This window comes from Macrobrachium rosenbergii, chromosome 56, assembly GCF_040412425.1.
Source record: "Macrobrachium rosenbergii isolate ZJJX-2024 chromosome 56, ASM4041242v1, whole genome shotgun sequence".
NCBI classification, from domain to species: domain Eukaryota; kingdom Metazoa; phylum Arthropoda; class Malacostraca; order Decapoda; family Palaemonidae; genus Macrobrachium; species Macrobrachium rosenbergii.
The window spans coordinates 4,470,001-4,490,010 of record NC_089796.1 but is presented as its reverse complement, the minus strand read 5'-3'; the positions used below and the strand labels follow the sequence as shown (position 1 = coordinate 4,490,010).

General features: G+C 38.7%; 2 protein-coding genes across 14 annotated transcripts in view; both read right to left on the bottom strand.

The window, feature by feature from the left end:
* The window catches only part of Schip1 (Schwannomin interacting protein 1), a 459,616-nt gene that overhangs the window by 108,539 nt on the left and 331,067 nt on the right, over window positions 1-20,010 (bottom strand). For 5 of the 13 annotated variants that reach the window (XM_067100968.1, XM_067100970.1, XM_067100969.1 and 2 more), the window contains 5 exons: window positions 13,387-13,442; window positions 10,140-10,309; window positions 7,023-7,136; window positions 1,957-3,246; window positions 1,197-1,373 (listed from right to left, as the gene is read on the bottom strand). In XM_067100968.1, coding sequence (XP_066957069.1) covers window positions 1,197-1,373; window positions 1,957-3,246; window positions 7,023-7,136; window positions 10,140-10,309; window positions 13,387-13,433 — 1,798 coding nt within the window. In that variant the 5' untranslated portion in view covers window positions 13,434-13,442. The remainder of the gene's footprint in view (window positions 1-1,196; window positions 1,374-1,956; window positions 3,247-7,022; window positions 7,137-10,139; window positions 10,310-13,386; window positions 13,443-20,010) is intronic. The other 8 variants (XM_067100974.1, XM_067100972.1, XM_067100971.1 and 5 more) reach the window with 3 other exon arrangements.
* LOC136836540 (uncharacterized) lies at window positions 18,963-19,962 on the bottom strand. The gene has a single exon (XM_067100981.1). It carries the CDS (start codon window positions 19,834-19,836, stop codon window positions 19,036-19,038), a length of 801 nt encoding a protein of 266 aa, XP_066957082.1. The 5' UTR covers window positions 19,837-19,962; the 3' UTR covers window positions 18,963-19,035.

Sequence of the window (20,010 nt, the reverse complement as noted above, 5' to 3'; positions counted from 1 at the left end):
TTTAAAAGTTTGATGACAGAAGGACTTCTTGAAGTATTATGTGAAGAGAAATGAAAAAAGGCAATTAAAAAAATGCGCTGAAGTTTCTTCAGCGCAATCGAGTTTTCTGTACAGCGCATAATCAAGGCCACCGAAAATTGATTTATCCTTCGGCGGTATCGGTATAATGCTGTGTGCCCATGAAACTTTAACCTAGGCCCGGTGGTGGCCTGTCCTTTATCGTTGCCAGAAGCATGATTATGGCTAAATTTAACCTTAAATAAAATAAAACCTACTGAGGCTTGAGGGCTGCAATTTGGTATGATTGATGATTGGAGGGTGGATGATCAACATACCAAACTGCAGCCCTCTAGCCTCAGTAGTTTTTAAGATCTGAGGACGGACAAACAAAGCCAGCACAATAGTTTTCTTTTACAGAAGACTAAAAAGTAGGAAAGAAAGGAAATTTCATAACAATGAAAAGGGAAAATTAGGGAGTTAAATCTGGATGCTTGAAACAAAGTTCTACCACCCAGTTTAAGATAGAAAAATAAAGTTTTAACACATGTATGGAAAATGCTTCACCTCGACGGCCCAAGCGTTTCCGTAAAATTTTTATTACGAGCTTGATGGCGTGTGCTACACTGCGCTGGTACCCGGCGCGGCGCTGCCCGTCATGTCTTCCCTACCCTCCTGATCCCATACCTACTCAGCCCCCACCCTGGACGGACACACAGGTTTTCAGGAGGAGGGTGGATCTGTCATGTTTTCCCTATCATCCCGATCACCTACTTACCCCCGCCCCCGGGCCGGACAAACAAGATCCATTCGGATTTTATTATTATAGAAGATAGATGAGGGTATACACCACACATACTGGATGATTGGAAATGATAAAGCCATACAGTGATGTCAATTCCGAATTGTTTTGGAGCCGATTTCCACAGAAATCCTTCGTTGCAAATTAGGAAGAAATGTAATGGAGATTTTCTCTTTGTGAAAATCTATCTATCTATCTATATATATATATATATATATATATATATATATATATATATATATATATATATATAAATATAAATACACTCATACATACATACATACATACATACATACATATATACATACATATATATATATATATATATATATATATATATATATATATATATATATATAAATACATATCCCACCAAAGACAGAATTACTGTACTTACCACCGTCTGGAGAACCCAGCTTAGCTCTGTCCCTGACGGAGAGGCCAGAGGAGGCCGCCTGTGGGACGGACTTCCTGAGGGCAGCTCGATCCCTGCGCCTCTGGGGACTGTCCCGTCGGCGTACGACCAACTCCTCCACGCCTCCGAAGGTCACTCGGGAGGATTTGGGCCTCTCTGCTGATAGGAAAACAGGAGAATGATAACACGTAGCAATCCTTGACTTTTCGCACTCTCTCTTTCTCTCTCTCTCTTTTCTTCTGGATTTAGATGGCCTTATGCCAGCACGGGATCTTGCCCTAGGGCAGCCTGTAACGTCTCACAAAGGACACTTTACACATAAGTTATCATGAGTTGCAATGATCCACAATTAAAAAATAGGCGTAACAATGAGTTTCAAAAATTGGTAACTTAATAAAAAGTGACTAAATACATACAAACATGCATACAGGTATGTATATACATATGTATATCCACGTACTCTCTCTCTCTCTCTCTCTCTCTCTCTCTCTCTAAATATATATATATATATATATATATATATATATATATATATATATATATATATATATATATATATATATATATATATATATAAAATATAATATATATATATATATATATATATATATATATATATATATATATATATATATATAATATATATATATATGCTTTATATAATGCAATAAAAAATGAATAAACCCAACAAGCTAATTGATATGGCAACCCCATTTCCATTTCCCCCTTTTCAAACCCCTACCTGTCTCGGTGGGCACAGGCGCCGGTTTCTCCTTATTCACCTCCCCTCCCTGCTGGGGCTGCTGCTGTAGCTGCTGCTGTTGCGGTCCCTGCCCACCAGCGGGCGCCACGGGACCTTCGTTATCGGCGGCGTCTCCTCCTCCTCCTCCTCCCCCTCCTCCTCCGCCGGTGTGACACTTCTTGTGTTCGTTGATCTCCATCTTCTCCTTCTTGCAGGGGATGAAGTCGTCGGCCGGGGACCCGTTCTCCCCCCCGCCGCCGTTTTCCTTGGCCTGGTTCTCCAGCTCGCGCACCATCTTCTCGGGCACGTCGAGGCACTCCTTCTCGTAGGCGTCGACGATGGGGCTCTCGGGCACCTGCTGCGTCGAGGTGTACCGGTTGTCGCCGTCGTTGGAGTCCGCCGCCGCCAGCTTGAGCGAGTTGGGCTGCTTCATGTTGTTGGGGAGCTGCTTCATGGAGGAGGCGGCGCCGACGACGCCGCAGGACGACTCCTTCAGCTCCTTGTGCTTCATGTGGTACTGCTTGAGCTTCCTCCCGTGGAGAGAGATGTCCTCCTTGCCGTTGGACAGGATTGCGTCGTTCATTTTGACCTTGGTCTCTGCCATCTTCTGCTCAATGTCAGAGGGGTTCTCGTCATCCGACGAAGCGTCGGCTGATTCATAGGGATGAGGGGCCTCCGGCTCCTGCTGCTGCTGCTGATGTCGTCGCTGCTGCTGTTGGTTATTGTCGTTACATCGTTCGGCTGCGCGGGGGCAATCTCCTGCAGAGGCAGCAGCTACGTTTCCGTTGTCATCGTCGAGCCTGTTGCTCACATCGGTGATGAGCTGGAACTTCGGCTTGTTGTAGAAGGACTTGACGAAGGCGCCCCGTTCGTTCAGCTCATTGACGTTGTTGTTGTTGTTGTTGTTGTTGAGGCAGTGGTCGGGGCTCAGGTCGTTGCAGTGGACCACCACCGCGCTCGAGTCGACGACGGACCAGCAGCCCTCCGAAGGCGAGTCCTGGTACCCGCCGCCGCTGCAGGAGGACGAGCTGGGACGCCTCGAGCGGTACCCGAGGACGTCGAAGTCCAGCAGGCTCCTCGAGTCCTTGTCCTTGACGGCCCTACCGCTGAAGTCCTGAGCGTCGCCTCTGGGGATATTATCCACTTCTAAGGAGCTGTAGGACTCGAGGTCAGACTCGTCGTTGTCGATGGAGGAGAGGGAGCAGTTGGAGGACGACCTCAGGTGGCGGAGTTGCCCGCCGGAGGATATGGAAGGGTGGTGGATGCGGTCGCTGCTGCAACTTACGGCTTCTGAAAGGAACAATGAAGTGCATGTCATAATTGTGGTTCCACACAGGTATGGTACGGGATCGTATACATACGACCTTAGACATACATATATACTTTTATTAAATATAAAAGAAAAAATACAAGATTACACAGGTAGCCATTACCCTTACATGCTTATTATTATTATTATTATTATTATTATTATTATTATTATTACTATTAGAGAGAAGACCTTCTCTGAGAGCAGTAGCATTGAAATTAGTGGTTGTTTCAACGGCATTTCTATTCGTTGCACAATTTTCTTTCCATCAGCGTGTAGCTGGTATATCAAGTTTCCTAAATTATTATTATTATTATTAAAAATAAGCAAAAATTCATGTGCAACAGACCTCTGAAGGATTTAAGTTACGAAAAAGCTACACAGAAAAGAACGGAAGGAAGAAAATAAAAAATAAAACTAGCAAATATTAATATTAAAAACCGCTGTTGGGTCCTTTATTATCCACCCGAATGATCAGACTTCCTTACGTTGTTTACAAATCATTTTCATAATTAAAAACAACAACTTAAGACACACAAGAATGATGAAATGTGCACTGAAAATTAAGGCGCTGTCTTACGAATGTGAACTGATTTCAGAGCTACTGCTTTTGGTTCAATGATGTTTCTTAATGTTTTTTTTTTTTATGTTTTTGTTTCTTAATATTCTTTTGTTTTTAAGTTACATTCTCTTCAAAATTTTGCTATCATAGCCTTTCATACTTTATGACCAGCAATCAGTAATGCAGTGTTTCTGTTGGGCATGGAAACTGCTGAAATGATTACAATGTTGTTAGAAGCTTCCACGCTAGCCCCTCAATCCAGGATAATATAATATGCGAGATGCTCTCTACCTTTACATGATCAACTCTGGGCTGAACGCACATCACCTTCAAAAGGTTGCAATTAGAGTACATCACCCAAGTTTTATCCCATTTCGTTCACCCATTCTTGAGAACAGAAACAATCACACATATATACAGACAGGTAAAACATTATCTTCGTCTCAACTGCATTGGCGAAGGTAACAGAATAGAACCAGTCACGAATGAGTATTAATATCTTCCAAAAATTTTCTGGAGTGACAGAAGATTCCAAAATCAATTATAAATTGCAATTTAACTTCTTATTCTTAAATCTAACCTTTACTGAAGGAACGCTTTTATTTAACTGGTAGGAATAGAGCTAATAGTATGTGTGTGTGTGTGTGTGTGTGTGTGTGTGTGTGTGTGTGTGTGAGAGAGAGAGAGAGAGAGAGAGAGAGAGAGAGAGAGAGAGAGAGAGAGAGAGAGAGAGAGCAATCAGTACAGAATGAAAACAATGAAAGCTGGGATATGCAAAACCATTTGTTTTTAATAGCCTTTTATTTCAAGAGTAGGAGAGAATTTAAAACTAATTTTAAACTGGAGATGTGCAGAAGTGTAATTAGATATTCATAGCGTGTGGGAGCTGTCAGAGAATTACAGTTCTAAAACTCGTTTTGAAAATAAAACTCTTTTTGAGTGGGGATCTCAGCGGCAACTGTTGTGGGAAGGGTGCTGAAACTCCCTCGAGTGGGAAGCTGTTATAAGATTGATGTTAGAATCCCTCTTAAAAGTAAAGCTGTTACGGGGAGGATGGTAAAACTCCCTTTAAGAGGGGAAAATGTAATTAGGTGGAGGCTGAAGCCCCATTTGAGTGGAAAACTGAAACTAAAAGGAGGTTTAAATCCTTCCAAGTTGGGTGACTTCATGGCAGTGGAAGATGACACCACCTTCTATGTTGGAAACTTTTGAATGGGATGCTGTAGTGCCGTGGAAGTTGAAATCCCTTTGAATGTATGTTGTTATAATTGAAATTCCTTTGAGTCTAAGTTGTTGTAGTTGAAATCCCCTTGAGTGTAAGTTGTAGTTGAAATCCCTTTGAGAGTATGTTGTTGTAGCTGAAATCCCCTTGAGTGTAAGTTTTTGTAGTTGAAGTCCCTTTGAGTATATGCTGTCGTAGTTGAAACCCCTTTGAGAGTATGTTGTTGTAGTTGAAATCTCTTTGAGTGTAAGCTGTTGTAGTTGAAATCCCTTTGGGTTTATGTTGTTGTAGCTGGAGTGTAAGTTGTTGTAGTTGAAATCCCTTTGAGTGTAACTTGTTGTAGTTGAAATCCCTTTGAGTATATGTTGTTGTAGTTGAAATCCCTTTGAGTGTAAGTTGTTCTAGTTGAAATCCCTTTGCGTTTAAGTTATTGTTGTTGAAATCCCTTTGAGAGTAAGTTGTTGTAGTTGAAATCCCTTTGAGTGTAAGTTGTTGTAGTAGAAATCCCTTTGAGTATATGTTGTTGTAGTTGAAATCCCTCTGAGTGTATGTTGTTGTAATTGAAATCCCTTTGAGTGTAAGTTGTTGTAGTTGAAATCCCTTTGAGTGTAAGCTGTTGTAGTTGAAATCCCTTTGAGTGTATGATGTTGTAATTGAAATCCCTTTGAGTGTATGTTGTTGTAGCTGAAATCCTTTTGAGTGTATGATGTTGTAGTTGAAATCCCTTTGAGTGTAAGTTGTTATAGTTGAAATCCTTTTGAATGTATGATGTTGTAGTTGAAATCCCTTTGAGTGTAAGTTGTTGTAATTGAAATCCTTGTGAGTGTAAGTTGTTGCAGTAGAAATCCCTTTGAGTATATGTTGTTCTAGTTGAAATTCCTATGAGTGTATGTTGTTGTAGTTTAAATCCCTTTGAGTGTAAGTTGTTGTAGTTGAAATCCCTTTGAGTGTACGTTGTAGTTGAAATCCCTTTAAATGTAAGTTGTTGTAGTTGAAATCCCTTTGAGTGTAAGTTGTTGTAGTTGAAATCCCGTTGAGTGTAAGTTGTTGTAGTTGAAATCCCGTTGAGTGTATGTTGTTGTAGTTAAAATCCCTTTCAGTGCAAGCTGTTGTAAAGTAAAAGATAAAATCCCTTTTAAGTATAACTATTTGTAAAGTCGAATTTGTAACCAATTTCTAGTGGGAAGTAGTCAGTGGTAGACGATGAAGCCTTCTGTAAGTTGGGAGCTGTTGTGGGGTGGATGGTGAAACTCCCTTTGAGTGGTGGTGGTCATGAGGTGGAAGTTACTGCCCCTTTTTGAATGGAAGTTGTCGTTAGTGAAGTTGGAAACCCTTTTGAGTCGAAGATTTTGTGCGGTGGAAGTTCGGAATACTTAGAAAGAGAGCTGTGGTGTTTTGGTGTTGAAATTCCATACGATCTTATTTGTAGTGAGGTGGAGGTTACAGTGCCATATGAATTGGAGAGATGAAAGTCAAAATCTCTTGTAAGCAAGTGTTGCTGTAAGTGGAATTAGTAACCTTGTGAGACAGAAGATGAAACCCTTTTGAGTAGGAGCTAATGAGGCGTGGCTGTCAAAACCCTTGTTGAATGAGGGCTGTCATGAGGTGGAATTTAAAACATCTTTTGAGTGGTTATTATCTTGAAGTGAAGTGAAATTTAAAAAAAACCTTTTAAGTGGCGTCTGTCGTTGGGTGGAAGCTGAAATCTACTCTGAGTTGTAGCTATCATGGATAGGAAGTTGGGACCCCGTTTGAAGTAGGAGCTGTCACGAAGGAATCCCACTGAGTAGGACTTTGGGCGGACGTTGAAAAGATGCTGTGAGGATGGCTGAGACCCCTTCTGAGTGGGGGCAGTCATGAGGTCAAAATTAAAGGGCATTAAGAATGGGGACTGTGCAGCCTTAAAGACTATGCCCCCAGCCTCCTGTAGGACTGACTGGAGGTCACCCTGTGCCCAAACTTGAACCACTTACCAGAGAGGTCAGGCAGGGAGGAGGTGGGTGAGGGGTCGTTCATTCCATCCTCACCCACCAGCAGGCACGTCTTGCCTCCTCGGGCGGCTATGGACGACTTCTCTGCCGACGACGCTGTTGGGGGAAAATCGTTTTTCACAGGGGTCTTCACTGAGTACTGAAGAAGGATGGGACTTAACGTAAAACTTCTACAGTTCGTATATAGCTTAGTGTATATCGCAGCCCTTGAACAAGAAGAGGAATAACTGGACAAACAGTATAATATCTGTGGCGAGAGAGAGAGAGAGAGAGAGAGAGAGAGAGAGAGAGAGAGAGAGAGAGAGAGAGAGAGAGAGAGAGAATTTCATTGTTTGTTGTGGGTAGAGAATAAGGAAGATAGATACGTTTATGATGACTGCACTTAAGATATTTTTAACATCTATAGCAATTTCTATTCATGCACGATAAAGTTGTACGTGTGTGTGTGTGTGTGTGTGTGTGTGTGTGTGTGTGTGTGTGTGTGTGTGTGAGAGAGAGAGAGAGAGAGAGAGAGAGAGAGAGAGAGAGAGAGAGAGAATTTCTGTTAATGTTTGTGAAGTTAGCAGGACACTAATTCTCTTGTTATTCAGGTTAAAGTATAAATATATCAATACGAAGTGAATTACAAATTCGTAAATTAAAACATTACATAGTACAATACCACTACTTAACTGCATAAACAAAACCGGCGTTGCCATTTACAATGTCTCGTGAACTCAATGAGTAAAAGGAATCTTTTCCCCGACTGTACTTCAACATTTGTTACTATATGTATTACATAACATAGAATATCACAAACTCATCCATTATCTGATCTCCAATGTTCTCTATTTTATGCATAAATATGGCTTAGAAAAATATCACAAATTAAATTGATCCTCTTCTAAACATGGCATAAGAGAACAATTTCATTTCAAATTTATCTGTGATTCTTTATTACCATAACATAAAAGTATTAAGAAAAACCCAAAGGTTATAATTTCCAGGTATTAGGCTAGACTTTAACATATTATTACATTAAAAAAAGGGAAATATTAATTCTGGGGGTGGGGGATTATTGGCTGATGTTACATATTTTTCTAGGGGGTCTGGACATGTGTTATGAGGTGTGACACGGGGGGTCAAAAATTACCCAAGAAGGGGAGGGGGTGGTATAATATATATATATATATAAATGTTATATATATATTTGATATATATATATATATATATGTGTGTATGTATGTCTATACATTCCCTCTGGGAAGCCCTGAGTACCCTCCCCCAGGGTAAAAGGCCCTCTCAGAGGCACCCACCCCGGTGAGAGGTCCCTTACATTGCTGTTTTCTCTGCCGTTCTTAAAATTAAATAAAAATTAAATTGAATTATGTTGATAGGAAGGAAAAATAGCCTAGATACCTTGGTGATTTGTGGCTAAATATAAATATGTAGTACTACAATATAAGTACTACTGATTGACAAAGTAGGCCCCAAGAGACTTGGTTAACTGTTGGACTACAATTCGTCTCTCAGTGCTCAAATGGAAAACTCAAGGGTTACTTCCCATCTTAAAAATATTACTTTTGTTTTAAAAACAATCTCTTGATGAGTGTTCTATATAAAAATGCGATTACTTGTGTCATAACTAGAATGGACTATCACTCACAATCTGGCTAAGACGCAACTTAGAAAGTGCAAAATATAGTAGGCCTATTAAATATTAGAGATGAGACTAACATATGATGTTGCACCTAGCGACTGGATTACCCGTGTTGTTTGAGTTGCACAGACTCCCTATAGCCAACGGACAGTCAACACAAATTATTGTTTAAAACCTTTAAATTTTCAGCCCCAAGACTGAAAATATTAAGTCTTTCAAGGAAAAAATGAAGCCTTTCTTATCCTCTGTGTTATGCTGTGCAACGCCTCAAGTCGTGTTCAGTATCAAGCGAAGTCAAGAGGCGCAGAAATCTCGTTGTTTCTCATATTTAAGTGTTGGTGAATAGCAATTGTGGCATTTTTATCTAGTTTAGAGCAACCTAATAACCAGATGCAAGAACACAAGTTTAAATTCACTATTCTAAACCTAAGAAATCTTACTTTCGAGATATAACGGGCAAATGTCGGTCTAGGGATGTTATCGGAACTCAAAACAGTCGTGGGACGGTTGGATCGAAACATTGCTCGTTCGATTCGCTTAATGAGCCGTCGACTTAAGACAGCAAATTGCTTTCGATCTGAAGACATTTATAAATTGCCACGCCATTCTGCATACCTTTTTATAAGTTAATTCAGCAGTAATTTTGCTGATAATTCGACATCTTATGAGCCTTTATAATTAAAGCTGTCATAAGAAAGTTGATTGAAGATATATCTATTCACATGAACACATAAGCTACCAGGTTCACTTAATCAAAAAATAATAGTGCCAGAGTACTCCTTTTGAAAACGAAATTATATAAATAAAAATTAAATATGGATGAAAAATTACTGTAGCATTTATACATAAAATCTTCTCAAAGAAATAAACAGATAAATATTAAAAATAATATATATATATATATATATATATATATATATATATATATATATAACTTATAACTTAAAGCATTCCTTAGTATAAGTTTCTATAGCACTATACCATAAAAAAACTCGAATTATCTTTTGATATCATAAATACCAACCTAAATTACAACTGATTAAAAGTATTAGTAAAGATTTTGCTTAATCCTACTCCAGACTCCTGATATGCCTCCATCTAGCACTACTGCTCATGGTGTTTGAGTAAGTCACATCTCATCCTGGCTCCCCCTTTGACCTTTCTGACCTATCACCAGAGACAACTTTCGTTTTTGACAAATAAATGAAAAATATCAATATTAAAATAATATAAATTGGTCTATAAATAACAGTAAGTCATAACAAAACGGCTTTGTCCAAACATGGCGTTGCAAAAGTGAAGGTCAATGTTAATATTAAAATATCAATACCAAAATAATATTTATTTGTCTAAAAATAAAAATAAGCCATAAATTAAATTTATCAAAATATATCTCTATTATCGATGACCAACTATATAAAAAAAATCATGGCGTTGCAAAAACGAAGGTCACGGCTTACCTTTGTCGATGATCAGGAGCGGTTGGCAGTCCTTGCCAACGGCGGTTGTAATGTTGTTGTTGTTATTGTTGTTGTGGTTGTTATTCACAACAACATCGATGTTATTGTTGTTGCTGACGAGGTTACTGGCCGACTTGACGGGCAGATTCTGAGCGTTGCTGCTCTGGCTTCTGAAAAGGAGGGAGACATTGTATTCCAGTCTCTCTCTCTCTCTCTCCCCTCTCCCCTAGATATTGCAACACTGTTTAATAGCAGTAAATCAGTCTCTCTCTCTCTCTCTCCTAAATCTTGGGACACTGATTTATAGCAGTAAATCATCAATAGCTCTCTTTCCTTGATATTTCAACACTGATTTATAGCAGTTAACCATTCTCTCTCTCTCTCCTCGATATTGCAACACTGATTAATAGCAGTAGATCAGTCTCTCTCTCTCTCTCTCTCTCTCTCTCTCTCTCTCTCTCTCTCTCTCTCTCTCTCTCTCTCCTAGATGTTGCGACAGTGATCTATAGCAGAAAATCAATATATCTCTCTCTCTTTCCTTGATATTTCAACACTGATTTATAGCAGTAAGCCATTCTCTCTCTCTCTCTTTTAGATATGACAACACTGATTAATAGCAGTAAATCAGTCTCTCTCTCTCTCTCTCTCTCTCTCTCTCTCTCTCTCTCTCTCTCTCCTCTCCCTCCCTCCTCGATATTGCAACACTGATTAATAGCAGTAAATCAGTCTCTCTCTCTCTCTCTCCTATAGGTGTTGCGACACTCATTTACAGCAGTAAACCATCATTCTCTCTCTCCCCTTAATATTTCAACATGATTTATAGCAGTAAACCATTCTCTCTCTTTCTCTAGCCTAGATATTGCAACATTTATTCATAGCATTAAATCATATTCTCTCTCTCTATCTCGACTTAATTGCCAATCAGGAGAGAGAATACACCCGTGAGAACATCCTAAAGGTCGCCAGGTCTTCTCGGAAACAGGACTAGAAATATTCTCTTCAACTTCTATATTTCACTTCAGGCTATACAGTCCCACTACCTGCCCCAACTCTCTGGTTAACTGACTGTCTGTCTGTCTGTCTATCTCTATAAGTATGTATACACAGCATAAATACACATACACACCCACACACGTGGGAGCCTTTATTTCTGATAAAATGGCTCTTACCTTGCCTTACATAGTTTTTTTTTTTTTTTTTATTTTAGAAAAGGTAGAGTCAGGCCAGCGCTTTCCTTCATCAACATACGAGTAACTAATATTCCACTGAATACACACCATTACGGTATCTTTACAGAGTCGAAACACACACACACACTCTCTCTCTCTCTCTCTCTCTCTCTCTCTCTCTCTCTCTTCCTATACAATCTGAGGAAACACACAAGGTTATTTCGTAAGATAAAAGTCATTCTGGACAAGACCATTCCCTTTTCAAGTCAATCAACTTTTCCTTGTCAACACAACAAGACTACCTGTGCAGAGTCGAAATTCTCTCTCTCTCTCTCTCTCTCTCTCTCTCTCTCTCTCTCTCTCTCTCTCTCTCTCTCTCCAGGTTCATATACACTCAAAGAAAACAAGAATTTTAAGTATGATAAAAATCTTTATGGGTATGCCCTTGTTAAGTCATTCAGCATTACCTTCTCAACACAATACGACAGTACCTTTCCAAAGACAAAATTACTCTCTCTCTCTCTCTCTCTCTCTCTCTCTCTCTCTCTCTCTCTCTCTCTCTCTCTACACATACGTACAGAGCAAAGAAACAGGACTTTATGCATGATAAAAGTCCTTATGGACAAGTCTCCTTCCATTTTTAAGTTAATTAACTCTTCCTTATCAGCACATCATGACAGTGCCTTTGCAAAGACGAAATTGCTCTTCAACTCCTTCCCCTCCCTTCTTCCCCCACCCAACAACCCTCCTTCTCTCCTTCGCCAAGGCTTTCCTTTCACTTTTTACCTTTTCTTTTTTTCTCCTCCACCACACCCTCCGAAAACAAACCACTCGGAGGACGAGGAGTGTGTAAAGCCTTGACAGGGCTCCGAGTATCTTCTCAAGTGGGACTTGGGAGCCTATTTCGTCTTCCATTGTATACGACACACACGCTCTCTCTCTCTCTCTCTTCCGAGAATAGGAGCTCATTTTTTTCTCTTTCTCTCTCTCAGTTGTTGCAACGCCTGTTTAAGGTAGGACATCATCTCTCTCTCTCTCTCTCTCTCTCTCTCTCTCTCTCTCTCTCTCTCTCTCTGTGAATTATCGCAGCTAAGGCCTCTAAAAGCTGAATTACTTTCTGCCTTTTACTTTTCATCCCTCCCCTTCGGTCTCTTCTTACGCAGCTGTTCAACTCCTTTAACCGTATATTACACCAATTTTCACCTATCGTTCAAGAAGAAATCCCTATGAAAGCCTCAATATATTAGTGGGTGGTCTTTGGAAATAATAATAATAATAATAATAATAATAATAATAATAATAATAATAATAATAATAATGGCATTCTGATCACTTAAAATCTAACGTTTGTAACGAATTACATATGTGGACCCGTTGACCTAGCAATGAATTAGTGCCTGGTAGTTAGTCAACTTTGACGGCTCGCAGCCGAGGAGAATAAGTCTCTGAGACCCAGAAGGCTAACAGCCCCTGGAGCCTTCCCCTCTAACGGGATAAAGCCCAAGTTTAAATAATAATAATAATAATAATAATAATAATAATAATAATAATAATAATAATAAAAGTGTCACAAGAGGCAAGTGTGAATTTTTATAGTCACCGGTGAATATTAAAACAAAGAAAATGTCCGAAATGGAAGCTACCTTTAAATGGTAAACTTTAATAAAAAAAAAACCCTGTTCTGCCTCTTAAAAAAATAACTGTTACCGATTACGGAAACACTTTTTAGTTTTTAATGTACGTATAAGTTACGTTAAAATTTTCAGATTATTCACTGATGTCATATGACCACCTACGTCACTGCGGTTGTCAATTCCTTCAAAAAATACACACACGCACACATATATACACTCTTAGGTCTAGCAACATCTAGTGGATGGATTCCATTTATATATATATATATATATATATATATATATATATATATATATATATATATATATATATTATTTATATAATTATATTTATATAATTTAAATATATTTCATTCGTTTATATATTTTTTCCATTATTCCTCGAGTGATTTAAAACCTCAGATATTTCATACCACGAAAACCACAGAGGTATTTAATACTTACAGCACACAGACGCTGCCTTTGTTCACATTCGTCTCTTTCAGATGCATAGCCAACACCTGGAAAGAAAAGAGGGAATTATTAATATTAATAAATGCTAATTCGCCCTTCAGAAATGAATAGAATGTATAATTGGTTCTGTGTGTATGTAGATAGGATGCTCATCATTAATGTATACAGACTTTAAGCATTATACACATTCATTAATATACATGCATAAACATACCACCATGCTTTTAGAATGAACAAAATGGAATAGAATGTGGGCATGAGCGATAAGCATGACAAGGACAGATGTCACGGAATGCTGTACCATGACAACGACAGATGTGACGGGAATGCTGTACCATGACAACGACAGCTGTACCTTGACAACGACAGATGTCACGGGAATGCTGTACCGTGACAACGACAGATGTCACGGGAATGCTGTACCCTGACAACGACAGATGTCGCGGGAATGCTGTACCGTGACAACGACAGATGTCACGGGAATGCTGTACCCTGACAACGACAGATGTCACGGGAATGCTGTACCGTGACAACGACAGATGTCACGGGAATGCTGTACCATGACAACGACAGATGTAACGGGAATGCTGTACCAAGTCAGGGCTGACTTTACCAGTTCCAGAGAACAGATTTATTGTTTATGTAGTCTGTGATTTATAATAATGACCACTGTCTAGGTTTGTATCAGGTATATATTCTCATAACACCAAAGTCATCCGAGGTCACCTTATGTCACAAGTGGTCTTCAGGGGTCACAAAATATCATCGAGGTCACCTTATGTCACAAGTGGTCTTCATATGTCAAGAAAGATCATAAAGGTCACAACAGGTCCTCATAGGTTACAAAAATATTTCAAGGTCACAAGAGGTCATCATAAGTAACTTCGGACCATTGTAGATCACAAAAGATCATCAAGGTCAACTGACGTTATCTAAGTTGCAATTGTCTTCAGCGTCACAATATGTCATCTTAGGTCCAAGTGGACTTTAAGGTCACTAGAGGTCAGTACAGATCACATGATTCAACTTAGGTCATAATTGGTCTTCAAGAGGTCACCATAGGCCACATAAGTCATTATACGTTACAAAAGGTCACCACAGGTCACAAGACGCTGCCTTAGGTTACAAGAGGTAAATGAAGGTCATAAGAAGTCATCCTAGGTCGCAAGAGAACATCAAGGTCGCCTGAGGTCACAAAAGGTCATCTCCTAAAGTTTTAAATTAGAGAAATGGGAAATAAGAAGAAGGATGCTAAATAGAAAATAGAAAAATATTTAGTTGTAAAAATAAGAAGCTCCGGAATATTAAAACTACATAAGTAAAAAACCCTACAGCTAACTTTACCTTCCATTAAAAATTAAAAAAATAAAATCAAATAATAAAGCATTAAAAAATGGCCAAAAATGTTAGAAAACTATTGAATATCATTATCGATTAGCTTGGTACCCTTAACTAAGTGTAGAAGCGAAAAATTAAAAAAATAAAAATAAAAAATTAAAATAAAAAATTATTTTTTACCCGGACTTTCGCGATAAGATTTTCTTCTCCGAAAACTTAGTCTAATGTAATTTAAGTCTGACTGAAGTCTTCTAAAACTTCTTGCCCCGAGATTAGGAAGGCTTTTATTCCTAACCGTCAACGGGGCTTCACTTAACGCTTGCTAATAAGAGGAGTTACACACACGCACACACACACACACACACACACACACACATACACATATATATATATATATATATATATATATATATATATATATATATATATATATACATACATTTATATATGTATATATACATATATAATATATATTTATATACACACATATATATGTATACATATACATATATAATATATATACAGGCTTTCTGGATCCCAAAAATTATTTAGGGGTGCAGTTGCTAGCCCCACGTCCTTCACTATCTAAACAACCAACCCATCACGCACACATTGTCAATACATTCTGGTATTTGGTGAAGTCCTCACCAGTATTTATAATAATAATAATAATAATAATAATAATAATAATAATAATAAATAATAATAAATCTCAGAATTAACATTAGTTTTATTATGGTAATAATCTTCAAAGGGTTGGCATTATTTGCAGTTTCGTCCCCCCATCACCACAACCGATAAAAGAAATATGGAGATTCTTGCTAATTCGTGTTTGATTTTGTATACCTTACTCAGTCTTATTATTATTATTATTATTATTATTATTATTATTATTATTATTATTATTATTATTATTATTATTATTATTCAGGAGATGAACCCTATTCATTTGGAACAAGCCCACTGGAGCCACTGACTTGAAATTCAAGCTTCCAAAGAATATGGTGGTGTTCATTCGAAAGAAGTAACAGAAGGTAATAGGAAATACAGAAAGAATATATCACTTATTAAAAAGGAAAAAAAAATTAACTAATTAATAAATAAACATATAAAAATTCGCATAATCAAGAGAGTTGATGTATAATTCAATTGCTCTTCAAATCAGATTTTTGGAAATGAGACAAAGCAAGTAATAATATAATAATGGCCATGAACACTGCAGAGACCTGGATTAGATTTAGCACTTTACAGGCCACGAGTAATTTTCAAAATTCAGACCAATTACATAACATTAAACTTGATTATTTCGCATTCCTTAATTACAGATGGCTATTATGTCCTTCCTGCAAGCCACTCAAGAGCATTATTGAATAAAATGGACGCGTAATTAATGAAATGAACAGGAATCAGGCAGATTACCTCTCTAAGCCATTTGCATGTTTCATGAAATAACATTTCTTGTGTGGATGGAAGTTTTAATCCTGTTTATAGCCACTCGGAAAATAATCTTTTAATGAAATATGCAAATAGAAGATTATAGGATTAGCTTGACATAAAGTAAAATATAAAAACTAATAAGTACACAATTCATGTGAGTCACATATACATACTTTTTTTATTTTTGTTACTGCATGACGTCAGAAGGGGGACTTTTTCACTCTAAGCTCAGTAAATTCCATTGTCACTTTCTTTCATATAAACAGTGATATTTTTTGAAGAAAAATAACTCAAAAGCGTATCTCCATTCTTAATTTAAGATTTAAAACCGGTACACTTAATGCTTAATATTATGATTATAATCACAAAATAATTTCGATTTTGGCTCAAAGGTTATTATAAAAAAAAAGCCTTTAAGCCTTTGACTGAAATTCATGCACGTGAAATTATGAAGTTCAAAACTTTAAGAAGGTAATTCTTATGAAAATATCATAACAAAGCGAAAATTTAAAGCCAGAAGATTAAAAAAGAAAAAAAAAACTATACCTGATGACCTAACTCATCTAACTTCACACCGACAACACGTTGATTCATCTGTTGCTTGTATATCAGGCAGGTAAAACCTTACAGGTAAAAACCTCCAATTAAAACGTATTTTTCTTTAATAAAAATTCCTTGCCGGCTTACAGATTTCTGGCAATTTGACAGACTGAAAGGATTCGTTCCCATCTTCCCTGGCATACGCAAAGAAGCATGATTTCTTATGCACGAGGGACGTTTGCCGAGTCAGCGTTTTCCACTCCGGGGAAAACGTATATTATGCAAATGGGCGAAGATTGCAGGGGAGAGGTAGAAGGCAGTTCGGCCTTAACACTCACGTCTCCGCTGGGGAAAGTCATTCGTGAGACTCAACACACCGGCGGACTTTCAAACTCAAGACTTTCCCTACTCTGAAAGTCCTGACGGGCGAGAAGGTCCTCCTAATAGTCAGTTCAGCTTTGATTATACTTTCGCCTCTGCGGAGCAAGTCCTTTGCAAGACTCGGAATTCCGACGGACTTCCAAGCTCAGACTTTCCCCTCTTCTGAAAGTCCTCCCTTCAAAAAGTCAGTTCAGCTTCAATCACATTTGACAGAGCATGTCACACGTAAGACTCAGAACAGCGGGGGGTACTTCCAAGCTCAGATTTTCCCTCTCCTGAAAGTCCTAACTCCAAACTCTTAGTCCAGTTTAAATTACACTAACGTTTCTGTTGGAGCAAGTCCAAGGTCAGACGTTCCTTCTTCCGAAAGTCCTCAAGGGCGGGAAGGCCGTCTTAAAAAAAGTCAGTTGAATTTTAACAACATTTACATCCCTGTCTGAGCAAGTCACACGTAGGACTCAGAACTGCGCCGGGTTTCCAGACTCAGACTCGCCCTCCTCTCCTTGCTGGGCGTCTGCTGGAAGTCCTGCTGGGCGGCGAGATCGTAACTCCAGGAGCTGTCAGCCTCGCTGGACATGGAGACCATACGGTGCCTCCGCTTCCTGAAGTCCCTCCACCGCTCCAGGGGCGCCGCAGGGTGACAGCACTCGAGGCACTGGGCGTCTCTGCACACGGAGATGCAAATGACGACGTACATCAGCATGAAGAGGGCGAATATGACGCCGATGCTCAAGACGGAGAAGATGATGAGGTCCATCTTGGAATGGGTCTTCCTCAGCTCAGACTGACGACTTTGAAGGTGGTTATGCTTTGGACTGTTAAACAGAATGCGTAGTCTTTTGATATTTTGATGAGCGTCATAGTAATCTGATAAGCTTTCGTTTTGATCATTGCCGCCCGCCCCAGTTACCAAAACCAACAAAAAAGTATGACAAGCTTGCCTGACGCACCTTCAAGATGGCAAGGTTTGAAACTATTACTTTTTTTAAATACAAAACAGAATGTATGCCCTTTTAACAGGGTCTATAAACAGGGATTGAATCTTATCATAATCAATCTGATTATTATCAGTAAGTTGTGCAACATTTATCACTCTGACAAAAATTCAGATCCAGCCACCATGCACCTGGTCTAATATTATACCATCTTTCGTATCTCGAAAATCTTATCAGGAACAAAGATGCCAAACATCTAACTCCATCTCATAGAACCTGACCAGTTTTTAACTTGTAAGAGTACCAGAATATTTCAAGATAATTCCAAAGCATCTACAAATCTTGAATATTATTTTGCAACACGACTCGTCTTAATCGAAGTTTTTTCAAAAGGATCCTATTTTTTTTTCAAATAAAAATCTAAATTCTTTTAAACAACAATCATTATTTATCAGTGTTTTCACTATACTTTCAAACAGTCAAATTCAGTTTCAAACAGGAGGCTTAGTTTCTTAAGTCTATGATTATACTGCTGAAGAACAACTACCACGTAATTTTATTCCGAGTAATTACTACCCAGAGTTTTTCAATTAAGTACCACTTAGAGTTTTTCAGTTAATTACAAATAAGTTTTTTCAAGTAATTACTATCTACTTTTCATTTAATTACTACTCAAAGTTTTTTCAAGTAATTACTACTCAGTTTTTAATTAATTACCACTCAGTTTTCAATGAATCACCAATCAGAGTTTTTTCATTCAGTTTTCCAAATAATTACAAATCAAGAGTTTTAAAATTAATTACAAGTCAGAGTTTTTCAAGTAATTGCCACTCAGAGTATTTCCAAGTAATTACAACCCAGTTTATCAAGTAATTACATTACAGCAAAGCGTTTTTTCAAGTAATAACCACTCAGAGTTTTTCAATTAATTGCCACTCAGAGTATTTCCATGTGATTACCACTCAGTTTTTCAAGTAATTACAACTGAGTTTTTCCAAGCAATTACCACTCAGAGTTTTTCCTCCTCCTCTTCCATATCTTCATCCTTCAACAGCGGCTGGTCCATTCCCCTAACCAAGATGACGTCACTGGGTTTGATGCGATTCCTCAGGATAGAACCGAACCAGTGGCAGAGCCTCTTGTAGGCCGACGAAGGACTGGCACTGCGAAGCTTGAAGTTCAGGGAGAAGGCGTCGATGATTGGGATGTCCTTCTCGGAGGGGTCGGTAATTTCGGGGTCCTTAGAGTCCTTGGACTCCTGACTTTTGAGAAGGTCCTGGCTTTTGGAAACGTCTTGACCCTGATGACTTTCTTCCAGGAAAACGTCCTTTCTGACTTTCGACTCTCTGTTGGACGGAAAGTGGAAGCCCTTGAAGAAACTGCCGGGCCAAGGTCGAGTGCTCTTGGCGAAACTCTCCTTCGCGAAGGAGTTCCTTATCGTCAGGTCCTTCAGAGGGTTCGTGGCATCCTTCTCTGTTGCATCCTTTTCAGAGGAATAGTTAGAAGATATATTATTCAGGGGTTTCGACCCGTCGATTAAGCTGCTGTTCGAATTGAAATCCTTCTTCTCCTCCTGGAGATCGTGAATTGACAAATTGCTATTCGACAGGTCGATTGATATGAATTCTCTCTTGCCAAACCCCTTCAGACTTTTAAAAAAAGTATTGTTTAGGGGCAGAATGCCATCGTTCTCGGAGTCGACAGAGGAACCGGTCTTCAATTCTCTGAAGGGAGTGCTAATTCTGGGGCTCGAATCTTGACCTAGGCTATCTCTGGTCATCAGCCAGACGCGGGCGGAGGAGTTCTTCATTATGAGGGGCAGATGAAGTCACAGACGCGTGCCCAATCTGCCCTCGGTAGGTCATTTATTCGGGGCTGTTTACATTAACGGGTTACACTGACAGCAGATTGTGAGATTTTAAATTTGGTTCCGTTGTGGTAAATGTATTTCATTATCATAGCTCACAGCATTATGATTTATTGT